A 19676-nucleotide genomic window follows, 5' to 3' on the forward strand; every position below is an offset into this window, starting at 1 on the left:
TAGATTAGAAAAGCATATTATTACAGTTTACATGGCAACTGATGTATTTTGTGGTGTCCACTTGAAGAGCTTTTTTTCGAATTCACAGCGCGTCGACAACCATCCACAACAACAACTTTCACTTCATTATTCACTTTACTTTGGATTATAGCCATAGTTGTCAGTCTGTGAAAAGTTTCAGTTTGTTGTTGCAGCGGAAACACTGCAAAGTTCATCTAGTAATTATCAACCCAGGTCAAGGGTTCTTAACAGAAGTGCTTGGCAACACAACTTCAGGCCCCAGCTCCGGCTTTCTAACCCCGATACAAATCTTACACATGGTCAACACAACAATAAAGCTATAGGCCTACCATGTTTTTGTCACTTATTTTTGCCAAAAGAGGACAAGTATTGTCAACAAGTAAGAGATTACGCTTGAATTTTTTTTTTTACATATTTTCGGATTAGGCCTATGCAGCAAAAGTTACAGCAAAAAAAACAGACGCAAAATAACAAAACCAATAAATTATTTGTCAGATTCAGCCCATTATAATTTTGCAGTTCCCTAAACTTTTTCGCTACCAGCCGATAAAAAGTAACTCGCTACCGTTGCTCAGACCAAAAGTACTTCTACACGCTGCTTTTGTCTTAAACTGACAGCCCAAAACTCTATTCAAGTAATGTACCTTGTAAAGTTCAAATGACCTTGAAAACGAATGAAAGCTCCTTCAGTACCACATTCGTTTACACTGCCATTTCAATGTCGTTACAGAAAACAAGATCTAGGTGAAACTTTTATGCTTTATTGTTTCCATAAAAAATCTTTGAAAATGATTCATTTTTTTAAAAGTTTGAATTGAAAAGTAGCGAGTTGCAGAAGTTCGACTGAAGCAAATGTAGCGCCTCTCCGCTATCGCTGCATTGAAGAAAAAGTAGCGTCACTACTGTAGTCGCTACTTTAACAAAACGTAGCACTGCTGGTGCTATCGCTACCAAAAACGTAGTGCGCCAGTAGCGGCGGTACAAAAGTAGTGCGTTACTGCCTACCTCTGTCAGTGGGTCTTGGCGATATTATGCACAGTGCTCTTTTGGACATTCATTCCAATTCACTTCAGTAATAAAACTAGCCAAACTGTTAAGTTGGTAATCAACAACGTTTACAAACGTTAAATCAATATAAAATAGATTTGAAAAAAAACTTTTGTTTTTTGCAATAACCTAATGGAGTGGAAGGTCTGCGTGTCTGGGATGATGAAACAAAAGACTGGTTGTTTTCCAGTAGCCTTCCAGCTTAGTCTGGGAACATCGTGAATCTGGGGTGGTGAAAGGATAGACCCTCGACCCCAAAGGCTCACACGACGACGACGAAGACCGCAAAACAATACCGTTTGTTATGTTACAAAGAAAGATTGGTTGTAATAATTTTTAACAAAGTATACGAGAGTATAGAATTTATGAATCAGTATTTAGCATGTCACATGGGTGCAGTAAGCTTTTGAAAACTAACCAAGTCTTTGCCGAAAAGTCACATAACAATAAAATACTGTTGAAAACATAAGCAAGAAAACTCAAAATGCAAAAAAGAGGACATTTGAACATTTGTGAGTGTCCTTGGAGGATAATTCATTTTTTTTTTTAGAAAAGAAGACAAATCCCCTTAAAAGAGAACATACAGTGCGGTTGTCCTAAGTAAAGCCAACACTACATTTCATAAGCTAGCAATAAAACAAGTGCGCGGTTATGATAATACAATGATGGCAATGTTAAAAAGAGTTATGAATCAACATAGCCTATAAAGCTGTTTGTTCTGGGCTGGACTGGTCTAAGAGAGACCTTTTTTCTTCTTCAAATGTCAGGCCTTGAAATTAGAATACAGGTCAAAAGAGGAAAGGTATTGCACAAGTGAAGAGTAGCAAAGCTTGTATTGATCCTAAAAAAGGGTTATTTGGTGAGTCGCATGAAAAACTAGAAAAGAACAAAAAACTTAACAATTTTAACTTGAAACGGAAAGCTGGTTTCTATGTTTTCTACGTTTCTATAGGCCTACTATGATAAAACAATAATTAATTTAACAAAAATTGATCATAAAATTAAACTTTTATTACATCATTATCATACATTACATTAAAACTTATATGTTTATTGTTGTTGATATGTAGACCTCTTTTGATTTGCCTAAGAGAAAGAAACATACAGTAATAGTGGACAAACAATAATCTAATCATTTTACAATACTAGTATCTTAGACTTGAGTAATATTTGACATAAACAACATTTGTTTTGTCAAACCATCTGCGTTGGAAAATTTTATTTTGCTTTTGACCCTGTCAATCTCATCAGCTCGATGTGAATCATCCCCAAACCAGGTAATGATCTGCACTATAGATGAAATGTAGCGGCCTAAATATCTATCATTACCAATGAGGAAACCATCCCAGGTCTCATGTCTCTTAAATCCTTGACAGTACGAAACACGTCAATTCTATGCTCTGCATTCAATCTCTCAATCAAGTTGATCATCGCACAGAACACTCCAGTTCTTCCTAATCCATCGCTGGAAAATGCAAAACATTGTAACACATTAAAATGTTAAGAATTGAATAAGGCTGTTTGCTAGACATTTAGTTCAATAACATAAGTCGTTTTTCTGGTGTAAACTAAGCTTGACTATAACATGGTGACTGATAACATTATACTTTCTTTTTTTTTAGTTTCAAAATTGCGAGCGATAATTCTGTTGCAAAATTGAACTTTATTTTGCATGTTTTGTTGTTTTTACGGCAACATGATTGTTTTCTCAATATTAGAAAGGTAGTTTTTGCCTGATTTAACTCTTTAGAGAAGTCAGTCGTATCTGATTGATTATGCAAATGAATAACTGAAACTAGAGCTTCGGTAGAGAGTTTGTCTTGTTGAACCATAGGCATACGAAGCCAAGCAAATTTTTTGCACCTTGCCTTTCTACCATTATCATGTGATCTGTTTAACACCTTTTGATGCAGTTACCTTTGATTCTCGTGGAGCCTATATCGTTGAGTTTGAGCTAGTCAGAAGTACTGTGCAGTTTTTGTCTTTTTCTGTTTATAGATTTAGTTAACCATTGTATTTTTTTTCAGATGTAGTTAATTTGTATGTATATTATTCCTGACGAGGACATCTTGTGATGTCGAAAACGTTCGATACTTAATTTGTTTTATGTTTATGTAAATGTAATAAACTTGAAGATGTTAAACTTGATCACGTTGCTCGGCTTCGTATGCCTATGGTTCAATAACTGAAACACATTATGATAGTGTAGCTTAGTTTACACCAGAAGAGCGTGCACATTGTTATTGAACACTGAAATGTGTTTATAAAATACAAATTTAAAACAAGAAATGATTGTCAGTTTTCTCAACAAATCAACCTTGCAATGTTGATTAAAATCATATTGGTAAACAAAAAAGTTGACTGAAAAGCTTCATCCAGTGGTTTATAACCCCTTTCATTGACACGCCTCTTTTTAACATTGATTACATGTTCTGCGCCTCTCCTCCCAGCTTTATCCGCCCTCAGATGTATAGTTTGGATAGGAAACTTCTAATCAGCATGTTCTTAATATGTTTCTTTCGACAACGATCATACATTTGTGGGAAAGTAACACCAGATGAATTATTTAAAATCATATTACTACTCCTTACACAGGATGAAAAGACAATTGCAAAGAGTTCCAGCTTTTTATAAAGTTTTCTATTTTGTAAAGTTGACTATGCCATGATAATTAAGTTCAGGACTTTCTTCATTGCTTTACTTGTGGCAAAGTTTTGGATGCTAAGGTTTCGGGATAAATACTGCAACGAGTATTAACACTTAAAAGATTTCATTTCTTTCCTTTTCGTTTAGGACGACGGAAGATTAAAAAGCAAGTGCAGCAAAGGCTCCGTCTGTATACAGCATTTCCTATGATTTTTAGGTTTCAGAAAATATGAAGAGCAAAAAGTAGTACAGGACATTGAAATTACTGCACACTTCAAAAAGAAGAAATAAAGTTTTAGAGCTCGCACCTCCCAAAAAACGTGGTTGACGCACCTCAACGCCTCTTACGTGTCCTCCCCCCAGTAAAAAAACACTGCTCTATACACTATACAGTAGGCTACATTAATTTAATCTTCGCCATCTTTTTTTTAAATTAGCATTTATTGACAGCTTTGTAGAAAGCATGTGGCTATAAGCATCGACTTCCTTTGAATAGTCTTTTGCTTACTTGTCTCCTCTCTAATAATTGGCCACGATATTCTAATAAGATCCAAGTAAGCTATAGATGAACCTCGCAACAAGCGGTAATGTCTTGTCATTCAAGTTTGCAATTGTAAGCCTACTCTGAATTAGCTTCACTGCTTCATTGAAGAAAATACACAACCAAGTTTGGAAACAATTTCAAAGATTTTGGTATGACTCAACTTGGATTCAAGCCCAAGCTAACTAAAGCCCTGATCTATCTTTAGGTCAGATTTTTTTAAACCAACAACACTTTGCATGTCTAACTGCTCGACACGATACTTGCCTACAGTGGACCATCATGCATCCTTGTGGAGTTTGTTTCCGAATCGAAATCACGTCATTTAAAATGGAGATGAGATCGTTTTTGTTGGGTTCTGTTTCGTGCTCAGCCCATTGGCTGAAGTGAAACTGGGCGACATTTGTCTGAAAGGCAGCAAAAGATTTATTTGTTGTTTGGCTCAACAAGTTATCTCATACTTAGTTACGATGAAATTGTACTAGCTTTTAACGCAAATTTGGAAGAGATTATGCTAGAAAAAATCTATGTATTTTTATTGACTTCAAATCCGTAAAGTTTTGCTACCCTTTCTCGTTTGTTGGCAACCTGTTACACGCAACAAAAAAAAAAATAATGACATTACATGTCTACAATACGCGTTTTGTCACGATAATTGCTTCTCTAAACAATTGCTTCCGCGACAAGCGGTTTTGTTATAATCATGCAAACCAAACGTTTTAACATCACTGTAAAAACGCAACATCGGTTTTTTATTAAATAAATGTGACCCACCGTAATATTTTTCCATGTCACATCAAAGTTTCTGATGATGTATTTGGGATTTTCAGTGATACTAGCAAGTTTAACATTAATTTCTCCAAACTGTTGAACAGAATCAATCTCTTCTGGCCAATAGAGGAAACACATTTCCTGAAAATAATACAAGTATGCAGTTGTGTAAACGGAGCGATCTACCTGGGGTAAGTACAAGGCTGCCTACTCACGATAATACAAAACAGCGAGCATTATGTTTTGCTAATCGTAGGCTATTGGTGCAGCCTCCAAGCCAGTCATCAAGACTTTTCTAAAAATAAATAATACAAAATGTTGTTCATTAAAAAATTTTTTTTTTAAATCATCAGAAAACGACGTTGCAGCTAACAAGATTTTATTGCAGAACTATAGGTTTGACTATCGGCAATGTATTTTGCAACTTACACTGGTGACCAAAAAGACAAGGATGTTTAGATGTTTGGTTGTAGGTCAAAGTTGGATCAATTAGGCTACATCACATAGTTTCAGTTCAATTGTATTTTACATCATCAAACTTTTTATTTACATTTTAATTGCAGTTACATTGTTCTGAAATTTTCAAATACTTTTAAATGTAATTAATGACACCTTTCAATCAGAAAAATTAAATTTTCCAATACGTTCATGAATGATTTTTTGTAGTTTGATTATGTCAAAGGCAGTAGAATTGCATTTCATGAAGATTAAGTTGCGAAAATTGTCTGTAGGCTACCCAGTAAGTTCCTTTTTACAGTAGCCTATATAAATGTTACTAGCTATTGAAAAAACTTTTTCTGCAGGAGCTGATGTTACAGTTTGCCTGAAGTGTAATTGTAATTTGGGCCAAAGTTTTTTTTCAAATTGCAGTTACATTACACAACAACAAAACGTTTCAATTACAAATATAATGAAAATTAAACAAAAAGGTATAATAAATTACATTTAATTATAATTTTGCAATTAATTGAATGTTAATTCTATATAACTATCCGAGATCTAAACATATCAAATAAGCAAGGCTCATATTGCAATCCAACTTTTATCTTATATCAATTGTTCAGATTCTTATTTGGGAGTAAAACATCCCAAGCAAAGTAAAGTTAGGCTTAGTCTTTGAATAATGATTTATGATAGAATTCTAATTACAAAGTATAGGTTAATCATAAATGTTGAGTACGTTAAATAACCTACATCAACAGGTTTCAAACCTTATTGCCTTCTTGCAATTGTGTAAGCATGACAATCATGTTGACGTTTTGGTCGACTATGCATCTCCAAAATTCATTTATTGTGTTTGACATCGGTCCTTGTGTTGCAATCAATGTTCCACAGGGAATGTATTCCTGTTTAATGAATATTATACAGTATATGGCATTTCACAACTGTAGATAGCCTACAAACGATCTGTTTTAGCCTGATGCTGCGAGTTCACTGTGGTAATAGCGGTTTGCACTAGCTTTCGGAACACACGTCCTTAGTCATGTGCAATTCCTGTTTAATGCATATTAAATATAGCATTACTTGTGACAGAAAACTGTTATCTACAGTCATTGCTTGCTTGATTGATTGAGTTTTGTGGCCGTGCTAGCTGCAGACACATACCTGTAGTGTACTACAGGAATAACTTCTAGCACGTGTTAAACTCTTCAAGGCTTTGTTGCCTCTTCAAGTTATATATTAGGTATTAATTATGTAGTTGTCTGAAGTGGCGAAAAGATAAGTCCTCAGCCCCAGAGGCTCACACGACGACGATAAAGTTATCGATTATTATATATAGTTTATTTATATCGGTTATTATATAGTTATCGGTTATAATTGTAGCTAATACTATCCTTTTTGTTCCCAACACGTTAATGACAAAAATAGAATATGATATGATGATTGAGGGAATGTTTATCCCCGGACGGACAAAGCTTCATTTCAAGCCTAATCCTAGCAGTTTTGCATACCTGGCATGGTTTGAATCACTGACGCACGGTTGGTCAACGAGATTGACAAAGCGAAATTTCGGCTGGTTGAAGTGTTGTTGTCTATGAATTATTCCATTTACTAACTGCCACTGAATGGAAAGCTGTCTTTGAATGCGTTGCTTAAGCACACATTCCGAACGTCGAACCGGCGCTGTTTCGTTTGTTCGTAAACAAAGTCAGGCGCTTAACAAACTATATAATATCTTTGATATTCTTGTAAAAGTTGATGGGGGTTCTATTCCACGTAAATGTTGCATGATATCGTACATTGGTATAGTTTTTAAGGAAAACAAATAAACAGATGCCTTTTTCGGAAAGTTTGAAAAGACAATATTTGTTTTAAAGAAGCTCTTGTTAGTTTTTGCGTGAAATTAGTTTACGCTCTAAAAAGTTTGCTAAAACTGTAATTTGTTTATGTTGTTGAACGACGTATGTCTAGTATTAGTATAAGAATGTTACGATACAATATTATGCTACAACAAATAACTGAAGAAACACGTGATTAAGTTAGTCGTAATAAAAGCTTACTTGAATAAAAGATGCGTTAATATATGGAGCAGTTTTGTCTGAACCACCTTTGGACATGCTCACTCTTGAGTGATCATCTGCAGTAATAAAGTAATATTTATACGGTAAATAACATGAGGCGTTCTACTGGTGCAAATTTCTGTTATTTTATTTAATTAAATGCCTGGTGAACAGTCTCATTCAATTTTCAGCATTTATATGGTAAATTTAGGAATAAAAATAAACTATATAATTTGAAACGTATTAAGTTGGAATGTAAGCTCGCAATGATTAATTATCTTATTGTTAAAAGCTTCACAATTGAAGACCTGAGTTGCAGAACAACTTAAGTCACATTGTGCGAAATTGAATTATCACCAAAAGTATGATGTATGATGATTAATGCTTGTCCCGGCACAAAATTTGATTCAAAAACGGCTTAATTTTGCTATAACACACGCTGGTTTTAGCATAGAAATGAATGATTAAACAACGTTGAAAGAACTTTAACTTGCTTTATCTCAAAAGCCTTATTTTGGACATAAGTAGTTCTTCAACTCAGGCCTTTAATTGTGAAAAAAAGCGTCGAGTAGTAAATCAGTAAATTACTTGTTTTATGACACTAACAATGCAGCTTATGTGTTATGGAAAAAGAAAATTAACCAGTTATTGCTTTCTGAAATTGTTGTAAGTTTATCATTTCTATACACATCAATTCACACGTTATCATTGCTTTATGCTATATCTTCAAGATTGTTGAAAAATAGCAGTAAAATTAGATTTTACTTACAAGGTATCAATGTCCTTTCTTTGACTATATTTTTTTCTACATTGACTGGCTGGGAACCAAAATCACGTGATGTGTTCAGAGGCAGTATTACGTTCAGGTTATAAAATTCTTGGTAAGAACTGAAAAAGTTGACATTACTATCTAACATTACTTTCTTTGTCTATTGCGCTCCATTAATTATTGTAGTGCTGAATCACATTTTTGTGATTTTTAACCCTTTATTGTGATTTTGTGTGTACTTTGATGGCAGCCACTGTAAGTAAAATAGTGGATGATGCAATTGTCTTCTTTGGTGAAGTATAATCCAGCAGTACAAATAAGTGAGTAAGCATTGGCGTAGCCACAATGTATCATTAGCTTTGCCAGTTCTTCAACAAAATAATTTTCTAACGTTGAAATAAGATGTTAAAAGTTAGAACATATACATTAGGCTACTTTACTTTTATCTAAACAATAAATGCTATTAATACTACAAAAAGTGCTCAATGCCAAACAAAAAAGCCAAGCAGAGTGAATTACGTCAAATTCAGTGACTATACTCACTAAAAACCTTAACAGCATATTTCACCTTATTAGGATCATCATTATTTCAAAAGAATTCTATTTGAATAAGTTTCTTCTGATGTTCTAAGGTGAAATAAGCTGTTAAGGTGCTTAGTGAGTAGTAACTGGATTTGATGTTCCTTTTATCTATGTAACATTTTTAAAGGAAAATTTGTGACTTGAATCTTAGCAAATTTCTTTAAAGTTTGTGATTATAATTTAAAATTGAAAATGCCTTAACTCAGTTCTTGAATGTGTGAAGATAAGATATTTATAGTTATATTACTTCTATACTCTAGAGCAGGGGTCACCAAATGGCGGCCCGCGGGCCGCATGCGGCCCGCCACGCTGCATCGCTGCGGCCCGCGGAAGGTATCAGCGTACAAGTATAACAAAAAATAATTTTCTTGAGGAGTTAATGAGCACGAAGGCAAAAAATACTTTCCGGGAAGCATATTTTCGCTTTGCATACGATTTCACCGACCGACCAATCAGATTATAGTTTTAGGTGGGGGTTGCTTAAAGTTATTCCAATGCGATGTCCAGCCACACTGTCCCAGTGGTTGATTAAAACGTTTCTTTTCAAATTTCGAAATTGTCTGTGAGCATAGGGTTGCTTATTTTAAGTTTGCAAATGTCATGTAAACACTAGTGTGCGTTTCACCGTTATTGTGTTTCATGAGCAGTATTCCCTGTATGCAAGTTTTTGTTGGCAAAATAGGTCGGTGTGCCAACTCAATTTATAATAAGTTGGCAAAATATTATATATAGATTTAAAGACTTTTTCTGATTGTATTATAAAAATATTTAGCTTAGTACTGCAAAAGGTTTTTTTTTTAAGAAATATGGAACGTTTCACGATTTTGCGTGTCACCCTTGCGCGGGGCCATGCTAATTTTCTCTGTATCGTTCCAATTTTAGTATATGTTCTGCCGAAGCAAGTACTGCAAAATGTTGTTAATCAACAATTCTTGCCATGCTGATAAGCACCGTAAGTGAAAGTTGTCAATAATAAAATAAAGACGGTTTTATTGACTCTCACAAAAAGGATGAAAAACCAACTTATTGCTTTTTTAGAGGGAAGACTGTTCATGAATTACGATAAAATAAAATTTTTGATAAAATTTTTGGTGATTTCCACAAGCGTTTGTTTCATGGTGCCTGGTTTCTTTTTCCCTGTTATTGGAGCCTATTTTTCGCTGATATGTTTGCAGGTCACTATTGTTGCCTGTATTGCGATGTGTCAAACATTTCCTTTTTCACTGAAAGTCTGAAACTGTTAATTGCAAGATATCTTTTGCGAAGTAAAGTAACAACACCACTCTTGCTTGGCGATGAATATTCTGATGAAACCGCTCGCCTCGCTATAAGTGCACAAAACAAGTGGCCTTGTTTATTAGGCATTGATTGTTAAAAAAGTCAAAAGTGTTGTAAAAGGAGCTTGGCCTGGCAGTAGCGTTGTTCGATTAATTTTGTTGCTGCGGTATTCGAACATAAGTATGAACAACATGTAACGCTGGATACTGGGTACAAAGTGCGTTCTTTTCTAGCATAAGAGTCAACCTACCTATCATTTTATTAGTGCGGCCCGCCACAGCTCTCCTTAGTGCCAAAGTGGCCCGCATGCAAAAAAGGTTGGTGACCCCTGCTCTAGAGAGACTACATTTCAATATAAATTGTTGATGACTTACTTTAGCTCTTGACCATTGATTTTGTCGGCTAAATTATTTGCAAAAAAATCTGTGTCTCCTAGCACGTACGTTTCCGTTATCACTTTATAAAGAAATATGTATTGATTCTAAAAAAAACAACAACTATTTAATCATAGCAATGATGTTTACAGTATTGGTAGCTTTGGTAGAAACTTTGGCTGATAGCATCAGAAACATATAAAATAAATTTTTACCAAGCAAAGGCCAAATATTACAAAAAAATGGAAATGCTTTTGCTGTGCAAAAAATTATGACAACAGTCTTTTAAAACATCAGACAACAGATGCACAAACTGTACAGTGTACACCACTTACTGAAGAAACGAATAATGTCATCTGTAGACCATGAACAGCGTATTTAGCAAATCATTAACCAATTATGTGTGCATCGGGACATTAGTAATTCTCCAGAGGTTCTTAACCGGGGGTGATCCCACCCCTTAGAGGTACGAGAGCTGTTTCTTCGGGTGCGGGGATGCTGAGTTATAAGAGTTAGTGGTAAAGAAATAATTAGGAAATCAGGATTTTCCTGCCTGTTCCACATAAAACATTTATTGGATCCTTGACATGTGAGTAGCACTCAGTACCAACACACCATGATTTGATGCCATCATCAACAGAAAACAAGAGTTAAAACGTCATTGAGCTTATTGCTTAACCACCACTATACAGAGAAACTATATTTTGAATTTTTTACATAAACAACGAATTAAAGATATTTTCTGAGCCAGCTGTTGACAATTGGTAACGCAGAATTTGTTGTCGTGCCTGCCTTTTGCTATTTTGATGACATGATTGAGCAATCAGAAGGATGTATGGATGCCACCGCAGTGAAAGTGCAATTGACCTGAAAGAGTTTCCGTGAGCTCATCCCTATCCTTATAAGCAAGGATATTCCCGCACTTAAGTGAATAATATGTGTGTGAGGAGTGTTCTACTGCATGCAATTGAGACCTGGCCTATCACCGTCGAAGAGCATAATCACTATGTTGAAATGATAATGCCATGGTACGATAGATCTTTTCCGAGAGCGTTTTTGACAAGGTGACGATGAAAAACCTGAGATCAAGGCTTGGCATCCATCAGCTTGAAGACGTCATGAAATGCAGAAGGTTACGTTGGTACGGACACGTGCAACGCACGAAAAAGTCGCGTGGCCGAAAGCAATTCAGTCCTTTAACGTCCATGGGAATAACCCTCAAGGATGTTCTAAGAAGCGTTGAGTAAACTATATGTTAGAGAAGATCTGCGTTTGGCAGAACCGTTGATCTCGTCTCGGTGGACCCTCAGGACCGGTGGCATGGAAAAATGTTGCCATCAAACAGAAAAAAGATTGTTGGCCACCAACCCTCGCAATACGGAGCAACAGGCGACGCTACATCGTAAAGATGTATAGAGACACAAAATATCAACAACAAAAACACGCAATTTTTGGATCCCTCGTATGAGAAAAGGATCATATTGTGTTATTTCATTTTCACTTATATGAATTAAGATTAAAGACACACAATTGTTTTGTTATTTACACATGTAAACAACATTGCTTTTGAGTCAAGGGGGTGCGAGAACTGGTTGATGATTTCAAATGGGTGCCAATGAGAAAAAAGGTTCAGAAAGTTGTTCAAATGCAATCGCTGAAAATTTTACCAAGATTGCTTGATAGTGTTGCTTTTCCTTCGTTTTCATGTGTTTTTTCAATAAACCAACATAGATCCAAGTAGTGAGTAGCTAGAAAGCATAGTATGCCAAAAGCTAAGCAATTCTCACCAACGTTTGCACCATGTTGCATCTCTGTCTCCTCATATTCATCACTGCAGAGTAAACGTCTACAGAGGATTTCTCTTTCATTTCCCTCGTCAAGTAATCGATTCCTATGAAAGTCCCAGTTCGACCAGCACTTGCGCTGCATTTGGAAACCAATTTGATATGTCGTATTGTAAAAAAGTATGTGCAGCTTGTTGGTTTTTTTAGATATAGACTGAGAAATTTACTTCATTGTCTTAATAGAACGGAATGCAGAAGTGTTACAACAAAATGAATTGTCAAAGCTTTATCATGAATAGTGCTGCATGGTAAATTTGCGTAGCCTACATATTGACGCCATCATGCAATAGGCTACCACTTTTGTTTATTTTCAAATTTTATCCTTAGTACTATATTTCTGATTCTGTTACTAATTAGAGCCTGCACTGTCAATCCAATAAACCAATGTTAACTTCAGCTACAGTACCTGCAATGCACAACAATCGGAGCAGATGACAAAGCTTCACTTTCCCTCAAGATGGCGCTGTGGAGCTGTAACAACCCTGTCGTTGTAACAGGGACACCATGATCGGGCCACGTGGTATATTGGTACTGAGTGACAGTCAACGAGGACTCCTACAAATAGTGGAAGGCATTGCCAGCAATTGAAGCAAATTAACATTATCACTTTGTTTCCTGTTTAAATTTGTTGATTTAACCTTTAGGGCAATAAGTGCTTAAATCAAGACATTAGTTTAAAAAAAAACAATGATCAACACCTGTAGGCCTAGGACATAGATCATTTTTATTTCACCACAAACAACTTTGTACGTTGATAATCTAAATTTTTTGAAGCCTATGACCTTAGACTTGATATGTTTGAAATCCTCATCAACAACAGTTTCGTGAAAATATTTTTTGTTGTGCGGTAGCCAGTTAAAACATTTTTAACTGAGACTTTACGGTAGTTTCAAACTAAAAAATGCATATCCGGTAAATATTAACCTCCTTTTTGTTTTTCAACGCAAGCTCCAGCTTTCTTGTCACGTAGCAGCCGTAAGACGTGACTTCCTTTGCAGCTATTTCAAAGCTTCCAACGTTCATAGTTGCTTTTTCATCTGGCCAGTACTTCGAGCATTTTCGCTAAACAGAGTCAAATGTTTAAAAAAAGTAAAAACAAAGCCGTTGCTTTGATTACAGTGCAAAACGTGCTTAACTTTTTATCATTTGTTACCTTAAGCATGGCTTGAGTAGTTTTTACTATACGTGAAAGCTGTCAAAAGGAAAATTTTACTTTGATATTATTGCAAAGCTGGGCACACACTGATAGCCGATATATATAGCCTACACAGAATAAAACATCCCAAACAGCCACTTTATCTGGTCCAGATGTAAAGATCTGGTCAGATCCGTACCCGATCTAGCAAAAATCTGGACCAGATGAGGTGGCTGTCTGGGATGCGTCAAGTATATTTTAACTATCTTAGAACTTCTTCCATGTTTTTTTGACATTTTTTTGAAGTTACAGTATACCTTCCCATTTTCAGATAACTTTGTCAGCATTACGATGACTCGACATTTCCTTTGCCAAATCATTGTCCAGAAATGGCTAACTGTTCTACCAAAAGGACCTTGAGTCGCTATGAAGAACTTTGGTTGATTGTAACTCTGAAAGGAAATTTTTTTGCTAATAAGCAGAATATCTATGAGTTTTGTCATAATGATTTTGTTTATTACCTAATTTTTATGGGTTTCAACATTGTCAAATTTCTCTATGAAACAGTTTTTTTTTTCAAATGAAACTAATTCTATGGACTAGTACTTTCCATACAGTACATAAGTATTAATGGCGGATAAACCTACGTCAATATATGAAGCGTTGATATGTCCATTTGGAGGAAAATCTTTTGTATCATTTGGTTCCAGGACAACACGAGAGCTGTCATCTGCATAGAAAAACAGTTGATTGTACAGTTTTGTTAATTTTGTTTAGTCAGATATAACTAAATCAAGTTTTCAAAATTGCTTAGCAAATGTTATAAAATTCTTATAGCCTAACTATGAAGTACTGCAGCAACATTGGAAAGTTATTGTATTAACCAAAGGCATCGAAAGATCAAGAAATGCCTGTAGTAAAGTTTATGTAGAATCGGCGTGAGGTTGATTGAAGATCTTTACGCTATCATAAAAAAAAAGAAAAAAAAAACTTATAACCCTTAGAAGGTCGGGCTCCTGGAGTCTTGCTCAGTTTGGGGAGGGGGCTGTCGATTCTTCTTATGCTTTAGGAGTGATATCTCTGTTATTTTTTAAGGCACGGTTTCAAAATTTCGGATTCACTTTGTAAAATTATTCACGCTGAGCATATCTGAAAATTAAAGCTATGTGAATTTTAGAACTGCTCATATACGTTGAAATGTTGAGGTGACTTATGACTTTTGGATTATTTTGCGATTGCGTGAGTTTACACATTATTTTTTGGTAGAGTAATGAAGAACATGCATTACAATGTTGTGATTAATTTTTTTTTACATAATCTCAATTTGATGTATATTTTTTATGCAAAATAATATAATAATGCAAAATAACATATAATAATGCAAAATAACATATATATAGAATATGAAATATTTCAGAGGATTTGCTGAGAAATGCCTTATATCTCTCAGTTTATAACCTTTATTCGCTCAAAATTTCAGCTCAATAGAGGTGAATAAAAGTTAGGAAAGTCAAAAAATCGCGTAGTCGCAGCCTCAGTTGTTTTAGAGATACAACTGTTGATACAAAAAAGTTGAATTGACAGCTCCTCCCCCAACCTTCAAAGGGTTAAAAACTTACATACTGTGCATGGTTATTACTAGGCTAATTTTTCTTTAAACATTCCAAGAGATTTTTAATCATTGGAAAAATCCTCTACAACTCCATAATATGATGCTTTCAGTAATTTTCCAGTACAACTAGAGTTTTTTAAATGTGATTTTTACTCCAACTTTTACCAGATATTTGATGCAAGATTGATTGATTGATTGGTTTATTTTGTTGTGCAATATTATAACGGCAAAATCATTAAATGATGCAGCACGCTTAACAAACACAATTGAAACAAAGAAAAATAACAAATGTACACTGCATCTGTGAAGTAAGTAAATCACAACGGGAAGCTTCGAAGTGACCATGACGGTCTTCGAGTCAAGCAGCCACCCTCAGCCAAGTCGATGATAAACATTTAATAAATATTACACTAAAATATCTACACTTGCAACAAAGAGTCAAGACAGAAACAAACTTGCATCCATGATATGCCAAAGTTTACGTTTTTGAATTTGATGATAATCAGCTATTATTGGAATAATTGGCTTGAACGTAAATTAAAGCATTTTGAAGCAAGTTAGTGTGTTGCTGAGTGAAGGTATGTACGATTGTACGTGTATAAATTGCATGATTGAAATGCTGTGGTATCAATTTCATGCCAATTTTGAACATAATTCTTGTTTCAAAAGTATAATTTCCTCTTTTTATTTTGAACGCGGTTTGTGTTATGTTATGTGGGTCACTCATAAGGCCAACAAGAAAGTGCACCAGGTACATAGCTACTCACACGGCAAAATGTTTTTGCAGCTTTTGCTTCCACTTGAAGTTGCTACTGTTTTCGGTGCTTGCATTGCACTTTCTGCAGCTTTGATTGCCTGAAGATGAAGAAATGAAGTATACCAACACAAAAAAAATTGAAAAAATGGCAAATACAAATACAGTGAGCTTTAAGGTTATAAATACATAATGCAAAACCGACAGAAATATCAGCGAACATTTGATAAAATATGATGCTGTGGCGCTTAGATTATCTTTCCAAAAATTGACAAAATTTTCCGAATCCTTTCAGACTCACCAAAAATTCATCTTCCAAGATGGTGCTGTCTTGTTGCATCATCGCTGTGTAGATTTCTTTCAGCCGATTTGTTGGAATAGCAGTGTTGTCATACACTTCCTTGTTGAGTGCGATATTTTCGTATTCACTTTCACGAATTTTGTGCGGTAAATTAACATAAACTGAAACGTAGAAAAGTCATTTCAGGACATTTATAAAATTTCATTATTTTTAATATTAGCTTCGTTTCTTTTTCAGGTATACTTCCAAGTTCTATGTCAGTGCAATGCTGAACAACATCGTTGCATTGGGGACAAGATGAAAAAATAGATCGCCGACCGACAACAGATCGCAACAAATAGAATGTCGAACGACGATAAGTAGTGTTTAGTTTAGTTCAGCAGGCCATAGCCTAAGAAGGGCCATATAGGCATTTTTCTCTAGAGCAGCGTAACAGTTTGTAACAGTTTAGGAGTCTGTGGTATGAAGATAGTGTAGGTTACTTCAGGTCATTGTTGTGAAGTCACACGCGACTCAACAAAAATAATAATTTTTAATTTAAATCGTACAAAAATGTTATTTCAAAGCTGTAAATTAATGACAGCAAAACTGATCTAGTAGAACTATATTACCAAATAAGTTTATTATATTTCTAAAATGACATGATAGACGCAAAGTCACAATTGCAATGGATAGGCTACAACGCACGGGAAGACCCCTATAGCATTCGAGGAAAATTGTAACTCCATGCATAATTGTGTGTAACAAAATTGTCATGAGAAAACGTGTGAGTAGTAGCACGATAACAGTGTAATCAGCTGCTTTTTAATTTTTTTTTTTTTTAATATCTATTCATTGTTGCGCAAGCTTACTTACTGTATACTTGAGTGTAGCTCTGGTGATCTTTCTGCACAGAAGCGTTACAACGAATTTTCAACACAATACGTTACGGCGCTGTGTACTGAAAACTAAACTTTGCTAATCAGCATTAAACGTTTTATTTTATCCATTGTAGGAAGTAACGCGAACAAGAAACGGCATGTCTAATCACATAATAGGCTTAACTGTTTTGTATTAACTTGACACAGGGTCAGCCTTATTTTTTGTATTTATTAATGTCTTCGTAAAAATTTCAGTTTAAGAAGCTTTTGCGTGGGATATTAGTAGTTATATCAAATGTTTTCCAATATTAACGTTTGCTCTTAATAGAGACAAAAAAACTTCTACAAGATTTTATTTTGTTGATTTTATTTCGCATGAAAGATCACATCATCCGTTTATAGACTAATACATAAGCTTACAATGATCTTCATCTACAGTAAGGTAAAGCTGAAGTAATATCTGGTAAAACATGAAGCAGGATTAATATAACATTTATCTGGACTGTAATAATATCCAACAGGCTATATTTTTTATATACTAAAATAAGGAAGGTCACCCCAAAAATGAAGTTCCATGGGTCATGTTTATTACTAATAATCAACGTTATAAAAACGTGAGGTGCGGTTGCAATAAATCATTTATGATACAAAGGAACAACACTAATGCAGAGTATTCACACAGAGTATTCACAGTTACACTGTGAATTATTCACATTAAGTTATGAGGTATACTCTAATAAGGCAACTTAAAAATGTAACTTTGTAATATTTCACATGTTGCTATCCATTCAACTTTGACGTTTCAGAGACATCGCACTACATTTTGAGGATTTGGGTACAAGTGAACGCAAACTCAAAATAAATAGCATTTCTTTGGGTTTCTTACCTATCGTTTTGCCTGGCACTTCATCAATTTTAGAAGATTCATTTACATCATCGTATGGGTTCACCAATGGCAACACTGTAACAATTAAATTTTACAAAGTATTTTTTGAAAAAGTATTTTTTTAAATTTTATAACAATCAGAAACTTGTAGCTGTCAACTTCGGTGACTAAAATTGAAAAATCGTTACTACAAAATTTTTTACCAAAGTTCTAAGTTCATTTGGTGCCTTGTAAAAGGGACATTCAAGAATGACATGGTCAGCAGTTTGTTCCTCCCCGCCGCATTCGCAGGCCAATGAGGGAGCCAAACCCCACTTGTACATGCTGAATGGAAGCGGCCGACCCTTGGGGTGACATTAGACAGATCGTTATCGTACCGCCACCACTTGACATCACTGCTCAAGAAACTGTCATCGCACGCTGCGCTACTCAAGCGCTTGGCAGGCTCCAGCTAGGTAGCAAGGTCTGACACTTCATCAGAGTATTGTGCACTTGTTTGGTGACGCAGTGCTCGCTGCCACAACATCGAAACTGCCATCAATAGTACCCTGCACACAGTAACCGGATGCCTGGTCCCACACCATTGGACAATTTTTCCATTCTTGCTGGCATCCAACCTGCTGAGCTTCGTTGCGGAAAAGCCACTTTGTCTTTCGGTCGCTGAGCCTTGGAGCCCAACCATCTTCTTCCTTACAAGATCTTAACAAACACCCCCCGTCGACTGAAATCAAGACACCCATTGGTGCTAGCCGCTCAACTCTTCATCAACGAAGCTCATGAACAAGACATCTCTGTGGCTGATTGAGCAGACAATAAATGAAACTCTCAATTGAAGTCAAGCACCACCAGACTCCATTCGTTCAACCCCGACTCTGACATCAATTCTATTGGCCTAACACTACAGAGACAGGCGTGCAGGGTACGCCTCAACCGTCTTCGTACGGGCGTCGGGTTTTCCGCTCAACCATGCACCAATGGGGAATGGCCTTTTCCTCTTGTGAATGTGGTGATGTAGAACTGACCGTAGATCACATCATCAACGATTATACCACTTTCAAGCCAGCTAATGGAGTGGAAGGTGTGAGTGTCGATCCATCGAAAGGAAGAAATGTATAAACTATCTAGGTGTAACTTTGGATGAGCGATTGACATGGGATAGTCATATTATTAATCTTAGAAAGCAGCTTGCAAAGGTCTGCGGCATAGCATTTAAGCTGAGATACATTGCCCCTTTAACAGTATTACGGGCTTTATATTATGCTTTGTTTCAATCCAAGATCCAATACTCGATTATAAATTGGGGAAGAGCAAACTCTACATTGCTTGCTCCACTACAAGTGTTACAAAACAAGTTCAATCGATCCTGCTTATTTTTGCCGAGGTCAACAAATACAACTGTTCTTTATCACCAATTTAATGTGCTCAGAATTGACGATATTATTAAATTAGAAACTGCAAAATTTATGTACAAATATGTGCACAAAATGCTGCCCCGGGCCTTTGCTGGCTGCTTTATTTTTGTAAATGAAATTCACCATCATAAAACCCGTCAGAACCAAAAAAATGATTTATATTTGCCTTCTACAACGTCAAACTCTGGTAAGAAGATGCTATGTTTTAATGGAGTGAAACTATGGAATCAAGTACCAAAAGAAATAAAAGAAAAGTCTTACAATGTTTTTAAATTTAAATATAAATGTTTATTAAAGAATTTGTACAATGATCACTCCTGAAATGTATCATCCGCTTATTTC

At 35.5% G+C, this 19676-nt stretch overlaps 1 protein-coding gene and 1 non-coding gene across 2 annotated transcripts; both read right to left on the reverse strand.

The window, feature by feature from the left end:
* Window positions 1–1920: 1920 nt before the first annotated feature.
* Window positions 1921–18662, reverse strand: LOC145786219 (receptor-type tyrosine-protein phosphatase alpha-like). Its single transcript, XM_082597864.1, has 18 exons — window positions 18540–18662; window positions 18238–18373; window positions 17923–17997; window positions 16177–16337; window positions 15889–15976; window positions 14157–14239; window positions 13827–13961; window positions 13299–13436; window positions 12781–12929; window positions 12318–12453; window positions 10531–10637; window positions 8297–8415; window positions 7528–7604; window positions 6238–6372; window positions 5030–5167; window positions 4523–4662; window positions 2398–2533; window positions 1921–1944 (listed from the first exon to the last, which is right to left on the reverse strand). Exons 1-18 carry the CDS (start codon window positions 18660–18662, stop codon window positions 1921–1923), a joined length of 2100 nt encoding a protein of 699 aa, XP_082453990.1.
* LOC145787030 (U6 spliceosomal RNA) lies at window positions 9679–9784 on the reverse strand. Its single transcript, XR_014291351.1, has one exon. It is a non-coding gene; the product is annotated as a U6 spliceosomal RNA (small nuclear RNA).
* Window positions 18663–19676: the final 1014 nt, after the last annotated feature.

Source organism: Aplidium turbinatum, chromosome 17 (assembly GCF_918807975.1).
Source record: "Aplidium turbinatum chromosome 17, kaAplTurb1.1, whole genome shotgun sequence".
In the NCBI taxonomy this organism is placed as follows: Eukaryota; Metazoa; Chordata; class Ascidiacea; order Aplousobranchia; family Polyclinidae; genus Aplidium; species Aplidium turbinatum.